At 34.9% G+C, this 11,443-nt stretch overlaps 1 protein-coding gene and 1 long non-coding RNA gene across 2 annotated transcripts; one reads left to right on the top strand and one right to left on the bottom strand.

Moving 5' to 3' along the window:
- Positions 1–5,220: 5,220 nt before the first annotated feature.
- On the bottom strand, positions 5,221–5,895 carry LOC127122317 (uncharacterized). The gene has a single exon (XM_051052671.1). It carries the CDS (start codon positions 5,893–5,895, stop codon positions 5,221–5,223), a length of 675 nt encoding a protein of 224 aa, XP_050908628.1.
- Positions 5,896–9,859: 3,964 nt separating this feature from the next.
- On the top strand, positions 9,860–11,112 carry LOC127118553 (uncharacterized). The gene is made up of 2 exons (XR_007802260.1): positions 9,860–10,460; positions 10,896–11,112. It is a non-coding gene; the product is annotated as an uncharacterized LOC127118553 (long non-coding RNA).
- Positions 11,113–11,443: the final 331 nt, after the last annotated feature.

Below are 11,443 nucleotides of genomic sequence, written 5' to 3'. Positions count from 1 at the left end.
AAGGAAAGAAAAACAAATAAATGAACGACAAGAATTTGAAAAAAATGCTCTTTATTTGTCATAATGATTTTGAAATTTAAAGTGGCTTTACAAATGATTTGTTAGCCTTGGGAAGAGCTAAGGATTTTGAAAAACAAAAAGAAACACAATTACTTTGGAACAGGAAAAACTTATGGAATCTCAACTGCCTCCCAATTTGTTAAGGCTGCTTCTCAACGGTATATCAAATTTGATGCTTCTTCATCTTCAGTGTCGTGTTCAACTGCACCAACTTGATCCTCATGGATAAATCCTGTGCTTAGGAAAATTTCTTGTATGCTCTGTATGCGGTCCTTTGTAGGGACTAGGGCTCCTTCCTTAGCAGAAGGCTTGTACCCCAAACCGAAACGATCGTTTTTCTCGCTGACATTGATGACTTGCCCCCAACCTGTAGGGCCTCCACTTTCAACTGCTGACTCGCGCTCTTCAAAGAGGCGAATGGCAAACTGGTTTTCTCAACAGGATCCTTTACTTCCTCAAGTGTGGCATTGGCTATTTCAAGTGCTTGGAAAAAAGTCTCTAAGGCATCTTCATCAGCCTCGATATAACGGAAAAAGGAGAGTTGACTAATGATAAAAGCTTCTTCACCTGAGACAATGACGAGCTTGTCATCGACGACAAACATCATTTTCTGATGCAAAGTAGAAGTCACTGCCCCAACAACATGTATCCACGGATGTCCCAAAAGGCACTATAAGCGGGATTTATGTCCATGACTTGGAAATTAATGGGGAATACATTCGGTCTGATTTGGATTGGTAGCTCTACCTCCCTAACTACTGTCCTTCGGGAACCGTCAAATGCTTTTACCATAAGTGCACTAGGTTTCATCTCCCGAACCTTGTTAAGAAAATTTAGAAAGCGCCCTTTTTGGTAAGACATTTAGGGACAATCCAGTGTCAACTAAAACCCTGGCCAGAGCATCTTCTTGGCACTTTATGGATACATGCAAGGCACAGTTCTGATTTTTCCCTTCCTTGGGTAACTCTTCATTGCTGAAACTTAGAGTGTTGCAAGCTGTGATATTGGCGACCACCCCATCGAATTGGCCAACTGTTATATCCTGGGTAACATGAGCTTGAGAAAGCACTTTCAGTAGAGCCTCCCTATGAGCTTGGGAATTCAAAAGCAAGGATAAGATAGATATTTTTGACGATGTTTGATGTAACTGATCGACTATCTTGTAGTCGCTTTTCTTTATCATTTTCAAAAATTCAATTGCTTCACCTGATTGCACCGCTGACTGTACCGCTCCATATTTTGGGGCAGGAACTGCAGTTGTAGCTTCCATTGTTGGTTCTTTAGGGATTATATTGAAATCGAGAGTATAAATCCGACCATTGGGGGTCATTCTGCTTGTCCCTGCGATGTTTATGATATTGGTGTCAACATTCTCCAAGCTTTTCTCACCTTTAACATCTTTGGGTTCTTCATCTACCACAGTTATGTCATATTTCCAAGGCACCGCCTTGGTGCTTTCGAAGGGAAAGGGGGCAGGCATACAAACTACCACGGGTGATGGATGAACAACATCTTTTCTTTGATAAGTTATCTCAACAGGTTCTGGTAGATTGAAAAAAGTTTCAATTATTGAAATTTCCTCGTTTGTTGTAGGACCACAGAATTGTAAAACACCCTGATCCATCAAGTTCTGAATATCAGTTCGTACCACTTTACACCCTCTTGGATAAACAACACATTCTTCACAGTTGTCGTGATAGGTATCAATCAAACTAGCTCCCACCAATCTTGCATGGAGTGTTAACAATGGAGTTTTAACATCTTCAACATTTTTTATTATACAAACATCAGAAACATCCTCAATGGCATTAACATCACCATGCGCCGGCAGAGGGTTACTTTTTACGTTGGGTCCAACATCTCGAAATGAAAGGATCTTCTTCTAAACCAGCTCTCGCACAATATGCTTCAAATCATCACATCCCTCTAAATCATGCCCAGGGGAACCCTCATAGAAAGGACAATGGACATCTTTATTGTACCATGGAGGTAAAGGATTTGGTGGAGGACCCAAAGGTCTGGGAGTCACCAACCCTTTCTGCAACAACGATGGGTATAACTCAGTGTACGTCATAGGGATTGAAGCGAAATGAGGTCTACCTCTTTGTACCCTATTTTGATTTGGAAGATTTTGTGGACGTGGAGCCTGTGCCCTTGGCTGTTGATAAGCGGGTTTCGTAGGTGCTTGCTGGTATACTGGTGCTTGTTGAACATGTTGATAGACAAGAGCTTGTGATTGGTTGAAAGTTGGTGTGACTGCTGCCACATATGGTTGTTGAATATACTGCATTGGATAAGTTGGTTGTTGTTGAGAAAATTGATGTTGCTTCTTCCATGAGTGACTCCTTCTTTGACTGGTAGACATTGTGTTTGTTTCACCCTCTTTCTTTCTTTGAAAACCTTCGGAAAACTTTTTGACATTGTTACCAGATGTTTCAGTGGTGGTTATCATTTTTCCATTCTTCAATCCAAGCTCGACTTTTATGCCCACGACAACCAAGTCAGAGAAGCTTGTCGATACACTACTCACCATCCTTTCATAGAACATAGGTTTTACCATATCCATGAACTAATCTGCTAACTCCTTCTCAACAAGGGGTGGTTCGACTTGCGACACCACTTTTCTCCATCGTTGTGCATATTCCTTAAAAGACTCGTTATCTTTCTAGGACATGCTGAGCAATTGCCTTCTATCTGGGGCCATATCCATGTTATACTTGTAATGTTGGATGAAAGCATCAGATAATTCTTAGAAACAGCGAATTCTACTTTGATCAAGGCTTAAGTACCACTTAGAGGAGGCACCCTTTAAGCTGTCTTGGAAGCAATGTATCATAACTTTATCGTCCTCTTCGTGCGCAACCATTTTTCGATAGTACATAATGAGGTGACTTTTAGGGCATGATTGGGCCTCGTACTTATTGAAATCTAGGGTCTTGAATTTTGCGGGAATCACAAGACCAGACACTAAGCACATCTCCCTAGCAGCAACACCAAAGACTTCGTCACCTTCCATAGCCCTTAACCTTTTCTCAAGAATCTGGAAATTCTCTTTCATTCCTCTTATTTCTTCATGCCTTTCATCATCTTCGTCAGAAAAATCTGGAGCATGTTGTTGATCTTCAAAATAAGGTTGCACGTGTGCATGGACAAAGGGTGGTGCAAACGTGTGGACCACATGATGAGTTTCATTGACAGTTGGTAGAGGAACCGTCTGCTGAATGGATTATACAAAACCAGGGGATCCTTCAATTGAAGGTGTGAAATCGAAAGATAAACTGTATACTGTCCAAGTAGTAGGTATTGTCCTTGCATGTTGGGGTTCAATCGTAGGGTCGGTGATTTATGAAACGGCCGTCGTTTGGGTGTCCAACTTGGCCTTAATGACTTGTAGCATCTCCATGACCTGGCCCATGTTTCCTCGTAGGTCCTCAAGTTCTCAGCTTACTCTCTCCAACTCTTGCTCTTGATCTGCCATTCTTCGGCGAGCGCTGGCTCTGGTGTTGTAGTGGTGTTGAGGACTCAGGGTGTAACAACTGGATAGATAAAATGGAATGAGTTTTTATTTATTTATTTTGGAGAATGCATGAATGTATGTACGAACGCATTATGATATTTTATGTTTATTTATTTTTAGGGATTCTTATAAACTTTGCAGTTGTTGAGCATGCACTTTGAAAGTAATGTGAATAGAAACAAAAGACAACAGTCAGAAGCTGATGCAAAAACTCAATACCCATTCATTCCATGAAGCTAAAAAGTACGGAGTATATAGTCAAAGTGGGTACAAAATATTAAACCAAATACAAATATTGGAAATAACACAAAGCAAACAACTTAAAGAGTCTTCTTAGCAACTCGCTCTTTGTGGGCCTTCAATTCTTCTTTGAATCTTCACATCATCCTTTCGCAAAGCAAAACAAGGTCACGAGCCAAAGGATGAGTGTTGTTTTCATCCATGTCCTCTAGAGCATTTTCTAATTTCCACGGTAAGTTTATGGCCATGCCATTACAAAACTCTATGAGGTTAGCCAACTTCGTACGGTATGCAACAACACTTGGCTGCAGAAGGTTCATGGTGCGTTCATACTCATCCAATATCTCATTCAAATGCTTCCTATGATTTAGCCAACCCATGATTTGGCTCTTTAGAGACTTATACTATTCCTTCCAATAATTAACTAGCTCCTTGTTGGTATTCAGCTCATCACACTTCTCTTCCCAGGCTTTAGGACATATTTGAGAGGCTCTTTGGGCTGGTTCCTTAAGGCGTTTTTCACGCACCACTTCAGCTTCGGAGCTTCGAAGTTGCTCCTTCAGCTCTTGGATTTGGGCTTCAAGCTCCTCCCTTACCTCCTTCTTTTGCTTAGTGGCTAGGTCACACCAACGCTTCCACTCATGTCCATCTCTTTTGGCCTTAGCTAACTGATCATGGAGTGAACCTAATCCACTATCAGCCTGATCTAGGAACTCCAAGACTCTTTCCTTGAGATCTTGCTCAATTCTGTTCTTCTTAGGACTCTCCTCCAAAAGTTCCTTCCTTTGGTTACTCTTCCTCTTGAGAATCATATTTTCCTCAGTTTCTTTGTAGAGTTTAGATTGCAGATCCTCCTTCTCCTTTCAAAGTTTAACTACCATGGCTCTAAGTTCTTCCACCTCTTTAAGAGAAACAAGGACTGGTTCTGGTGAAGTAGACTTTAGAGAAATCTCTATAGAAAAAGGGAGCTTCACAACTTTGATCCTCTCCTAGACCCATTGCTAATAAGGAACCCTTGATGCACCATTCTTCTTTGCTAATTATGTTCCTTTGGTATGCATCTTTTCCCAAGATCGGGCGATCTTATGGAGTAGAACTGGATCATTGGTTCCCATATCATTCAAAACCATATCTTCTAACTCTTTATCATTGGATTTCCCACGCATAGGGTATCCAAATTGCCGCAGAGCTAACATGGGGTTGTAGCTGATGCAACCTTTAGATCCTATTAGTGGTACATTTGGGAAACTACCACAACTAACAATGACTTCTTCAACATTCAGCTTGTGTCAGTACCAAATGATATCCTTACTAGACAAAGACACCAGAGTTCTTGCCCAATCCCCATTGGACATTTCACTGATGTGAGCATTAGGCTTGAATACATATGAGATAAGCTAATTCTAGAGAAATAGAAGGCAACATATCAACATTCCGTTCTTCTTTTCATGTCGAGTATGCAAGGTATGAAAAGTGTCTGCTAGTAGTGGAGGAACCAAACTTTGTTTATCCTTCCAAACGGCCCAAAAGACGCTTATGGCAGCTGAATCTATGAAACCTTCATGGGTTGGGAACAATACTAGCCCATATATGAGAAGAGCTAATATGTTTGCCAATGCATCCGAATGATGTATCATAAACATCCTTTCTACTTCTTCTCTTAGGTAAGCCCTCCAAAAACCAAAGAGATTCTCCATTTTCTTCCAATTAGCCAATGCATCAGATATGGGGATGTGGAGTGCAAGGGCTAGCTTCTCTACCTCAGGTACCTGACCAATTCTATTATACGGTGTCCTTCCTTTCATAGAAAATCCTAAGAGTTGGTCAAATGCCTCCAAGGTTGGAGTTAATTGAAAGTCTTGGAATAAGAAACTTCGAAGCGGAGGATCATAGAACTGAGCCAAAGCGATGATGGCTGGTGTTTGAACATCTATTGAGAGGAGATCCAAAATCTGGCCAAACTTTCCTTGTAAAGTAACCCTGAAGCATGCGGGAATTTCATTCAAAAGTCTTGATATGTTGGCAATATCTGGAATTTTGGCTTTGAATGGTAATGCTTTCCTTCTTTCTGAACCCATTACAAACGTTTTATGCTAGCAATTGCGCGTTCAAAAATTCCCTGAAAACAAAATTTGTATGAGTGGCATTATGTTATGTAGATGATCATGAATGCATGGTATTTGGTTTTGGGATATCATAAGGTAACTAAAAACACCCTATTTGGTAGGATTCTTAACAAATAGTTCTAAGTTGGTTACCCATAAACCCACTCACGGGATAGTTTCTACATTTTTGATAAGGTTCCCAGAGTCATGGACCATAATTATGTCAACATCATGCAACATGCTAGCCGCTTTATGACAAGAGTGATGAACGGTCTCTTCTGAGCGGGGTTTTCATGTTGGATGCAAGAAGGAGAGGCCCTTGGAGTCCAACATTACGCAGCCACCAAAGCAGAAACTGGTTCTAAGAGGGGCTCATAGAGTCATGGCCTCTTCATGAATTAACATCATGCGACAGGCTAGCTGTCTTATAACAAGATCTACAAACAAGTCTACTCTAGGGGAGTCTTAATGCTAGACACGCAAGGAGTGTCCCTTGGGGACTAACACCACACAACTTCCAATTCTAACTCATGTGTCCTCTCTTCTTTTTCCAAAGCTCGGGCGTAGAGCTTTATTCATGATATCAAAAATCCCAAAGCCCACATATGAACATATATACAGATATAAAAATGCGATAAAACAGATATAAAGAAAACATATAACAAAGAAGAATAAAACAAAGCTAACACACATACGAAAACCTAACTAAACTAGGCTTAACTCGCTTAGGAGATGTTCTTGTCCCCGATAGAGTCGTCATCTTTCGCACCTCGAAAAATGAGAACACGACCTAGCAAAGCGCAAACGCATGCTCGCATGATGGACTGAACAGAGTAGCCATTGAACATATATTTATTCCTAAAAAGGAAAGGGGAAATATCAATGAAACCCAAGAAAGAACGACAATGATTATGGTCTTCGCAACCAAATCAGTGTTCGGGAGTCGATTACGCAAGGGGAAGGTATTAGCACCCCTCACGTCCATTGTATTCAACGGGAACCATTTAGTTAGTGTCAAATGAATATTAACTTATGTTAGTTTATAATCTTCTACTTATTTGAGATAGAAAAAGAGAGAGAAGAGAAATATTTTTGAATTTTTATTAATTAGAAAGGACCTAAAAAAGGTTTTTATTATCAGGGGATAGAAAGGAACTAAATCTATTTTTTTATTAATGGGCCTGATAAGATTTCGCAATCCTGCTCCTACGTATCTCCGGGTGCAATAGAGAATTCAAGGCTTACGTAGTTCTGGGTAGAAAAAGTTTGTTTGTTGGTCGATTTTAGCAAAAGCTATCTTGTATTAATCGACGAGAAACATTGTTTTACCCAAAACAGATGAGGAGCGGGACGTATACATCACATCAAATGGATTTACAAATCAATACTCGGAAAAACGTCACTTATCTCAACTCAACAATTATGGATGAAGCATTGCTTTGCATCATCTTAAGACAAGATGTCTTTCGTTTTGAAAAGGTTTTGAAGATTAATCGCATGTCAGCGAGAAAAGAGTTTCATGTGTTGGACGTATTTTATAGGTGAATGACGAACATTTGATGAGAACGAGACATAAGCCTCAGGATCAATCATTCGGGGTTCTACCAGAATGCTAGATTCCAATGGTCCTTTTTATTCAAATTAATTGAGAAAATTATTTGATGGACAACGAACGCTTGATAAGAATCAATTGTTCAAAGAGTTGCGCTAGAATGCTTGATCCCAACAACCCTTATTTTGTCCAAGTTAATTAAAGTGTTTTAGGGATGAAAGAAAAGAATGAACGATTAACCCAAAACATGAGGCTCGAGACCGATCATTCGAGGGTTCCTACCGGAATGTCAGATTCCAATGGTCCTCTTCTTTCGAGTTATTTTAGAAAAAGGGGTTTAATATTTTAACTTACATAATAAAACGTTTGAATCAGGATAAGAAACAAATTAATCAGATTAAAAGATACAACTTAGGGTAGGACCAAAGTTTAAGAAATTAGTCATAAGTATTTAATTCTATTAATTAATCAACATCACAACTAGATATTTATTTAATTATTTATTCTTAATATTCTAACAATGGTAAATAAAACTACAAAGAAAATGGTATTATTTGAAAATAATAATTCTATAGTTATTCAAACATTTAGGGAAAATAACAAGAATTAAGTTGGAGACAAATAAAACTATATTCCTTTTATATCTAGTAAAATGAAGTGAGAAAATAAGACTAACTTAATATTAGGCACATGCATATTATTTTACTAAAAAAAGTTTGATAATAAAACAATTAAATACTCTTTTTGTTTTTTTTAAACTAGTTAAAATAAAAATAACAAAAGAAAATAAATTAAACAAAATTCTTTTTTTTCTTTTTTTTAAAACCTTAAGTAAAAGAAAAATAACAAAAGAAAATAAATCAAACCTAACTTTTTTATTTATTTTGTCTAGTTTAAAAATAATAATAAAAATAACTAAATTAACTCTTTTTTATATATTTTTATAACATAATCTAAAGTTAATAAATAAATAAAAAACTGAAATAATTTTTTCTAATTGATTTTATAACATAATCCAATAATAATAAAAATACCTTAATTAATTTTTTTAAAAAATATTTTTATAACATAATCTAAAAATAATAATAATAGTAACTTTATTAACTTTTTTTTTTCATTTTTATAACATAATCCAAAAATAATAATAAGAATAAATAAATTAACTTATTTATTTTTTATGACATAATTTAATAATAAAAGAAACTAAATGGTAAAATTAATTTTTATTTTTATTTTTATGACATAATCTAATAATAAAAGAAAATAGATGGCAAACTTAATTTTTGATTTTTTGTCATAATTTAATAATAAAAGAAAATAAATAGGAAACTTATTTTTTATTTTATTTTTTTGTCATAATTTAATAATAAAAGCAAATAAATAGCAAACTTATTTTTATTTTATTTTTTTGTCATAATTTAATAATAAAATCAAATAAATAGCAAACTTAATTTTTGATTTTTTTGGTCATAATTTAATAATAAAAGCAAATAAATAGCAAACTTAATTTTTTGTTTTTTTTCATAATTTAATAATAAAAGCAAATAAATGACAAACTTATTATTTTTTAAAATTTTTCATTTGAACACATTAATCAAGAGAAAATAAAAATAAAATAGTAAGTAACTAAAGTATGGTTTGCATAATGAAATTACTCTAAGATTTTATGACATAGGTATTAACCAAATTCAGAATATTAATTTAATTCAGAATATTATAAAATAGATTTATTAAAAAAAATAAAGCTTACCAACCTTTTTTAAGTGTATATTTACTATACTAATAGAAATGCATTGAATTTATTACTTTTATGTAAACATAACATACTAATTTAAAAACTTAAACAAACTAATATTAAGTTAGACTAAAACTTTAGCCTAAAAATTGAATAGAAAAGTTTGGTTGGGCCAAAATCAAATAATAATGAACATAAAAATAATAAATAAATGAATGAACTAAATGAAGTACTCCCTCAGTTCCTTTTTAAGTGTCATTTTTTGACTTTTTACACCTATCAAGAAAGCTAATTATTATCGTTACTTTTCAAATAATTCTTCTTTTATCTATAATACTCTTAATTATTTATTATATTTATTTTACTTTTTCTCTCTCTCTCTGTAATAATTACCTAGGGGTAAATTTGACAAAAATGCAATTAATATCACATTGAACTTTGCAAGTGACAATTAAAAAGAAACCATTTTTTATAGAAAAGTGACACTTATAAAGGAACAAAGAGAGTATCATATTGAAAAGAGAAAACGTGGAGAAAGGGAGGCGGTTGCCAACCTCCTTCCAAATCAAAGGCATGGTGGATAACACATTAAATGACATTCATTAATTATGGCCAAATAATTTTTATTGGAAAGGAAAAAAGAAAATACAACGGACAGAAATCTCAATGCATTTAATAAAATCAATTAATAATTAATTAGAAATAAACTGTTCCCAAAAGCAAACTTTTTCTTCCCAATACATTACTCCACTCTCTTTCCACGATAGTTAGAAGGAAAATATGAGAGAGAGTATTCACTCCAAACCTTATCTCTCTCCCTTCTCATTTGAACTTCTCCCTCAACAGTTATCCTCGTCGAAGATGGGTGATGGACGGTGGCGGTGGCCAACAACTGAAAAAACTGAAAAAACCTAAACCCTACACATAAACCCCCACTATTCTTTTCTGTTCTTTCCCTATCTAAACTTAGTTTCGTCAAAAAACTCAACCTAAACATAGATGGAACGATTCCGAAAATCAAAAATCCTAAAACCTATAACATAAAACCCTTCGTAATAACCATTAACAATAAACCAAAACACATGAGAAAAAACAACTAGGGACGAGTTCGAAGAAACACCACAGTAAAGCAAGAAGAAGAAAAAAAGTCAAGATCTTATAGCTCAAATATTAAAGAGTCAAAAGAAGAACTACCTAGATGTTCAGGCACAACAACAATCGGTCCCTAGCCCTCTGCTTTCTATTTCAAAGGTTCTTCTTGGATTTTTATGATGGTTTATTTGAACTTTATCTTAGTTTGTTTGAAATTTTTGTTTCAAGATGTTTGGAAAAAAATTGTTTGGTAGTTTGAAAGCATTTGTCTCAGGTTGTTTGAAAAAAGTTGGATTGTTGAAAAAAGTTGGATTGTTAAGATTTTGATGTTTTTTTTTTGTATGATGACTGCTAGGTATTTGTGTTCATCCCCTTTTTATATTGTAAATTTTTTAGGTTTTATGCTATTGATATATAACACAAAAGTAATGGAATTATTCAACTTTTTTTTATGCCAAGAAATGTTTTAATAGTTTGCTGAAAGAACTGCTATGTTGATGTTTTGGTGTAACCTGCACGTTAACTTTCTTATGCTTTAATCTTGGTTTGTACTTGTTTTCTAAAATTATGCTATTTTGCTGCTTATTTTTTCAGTTTGAATGAGTCAAAAGATGGAGGAAAGATTCCATTCTATGAAGACAAATGCCAAGTCACAATCTTGCAAAAACAAAAGGGCCTACACTTTTTGAAATATTTTGGTTATTATTTTTTCTTATTAAATGTAACAAAATGTAATTCACAATGTATTAAGTTCTCTTAGTTATTGAACTTAATTATATAACTTAGTGTAACAAAATGTTATTTCTCTTAAGTTAGACCATGTATTTTAACTCTTAATTATTACCTGATTATTTCCAAATAACATAAAACTTGTACTTCAAAAGTGGCCATGTAATTCAAATCATGATGATTTTTTCAATTCAAATTTGTAATAATAAAACACATTACCTTTGTTTCCAAACCATAAAAGAAAACAAGAATTAAAACAAAATAAAATCCTAATTTAATTGAATTTAAAATGCAATAAAAGTATAGTTAAAGAGCACTTAATGAAATTCCAAATGGATGCATGATAGAAATAATGTATGAAGAAAAACAACTATATGAATGACATGGTATATGTGTCTGCATGAATGAATGAA

The sequence above is a fragment of the Lathyrus oleraceus genome, chromosome 2 (assembly GCF_024323335.1).
Source record: "Lathyrus oleraceus cultivar Zhongwan6 chromosome 2, CAAS_Psat_ZW6_1.0, whole genome shotgun sequence".
Lineage (NCBI taxonomy): Eukaryota > Viridiplantae > Streptophyta > Magnoliopsida > Fabales > Fabaceae > Lathyrus > Lathyrus oleraceus.
The sequence above is the reverse complement of the archived record's forward strand: the minus strand, read 5'-3'. Positions and strand labels throughout refer to the sequence as shown.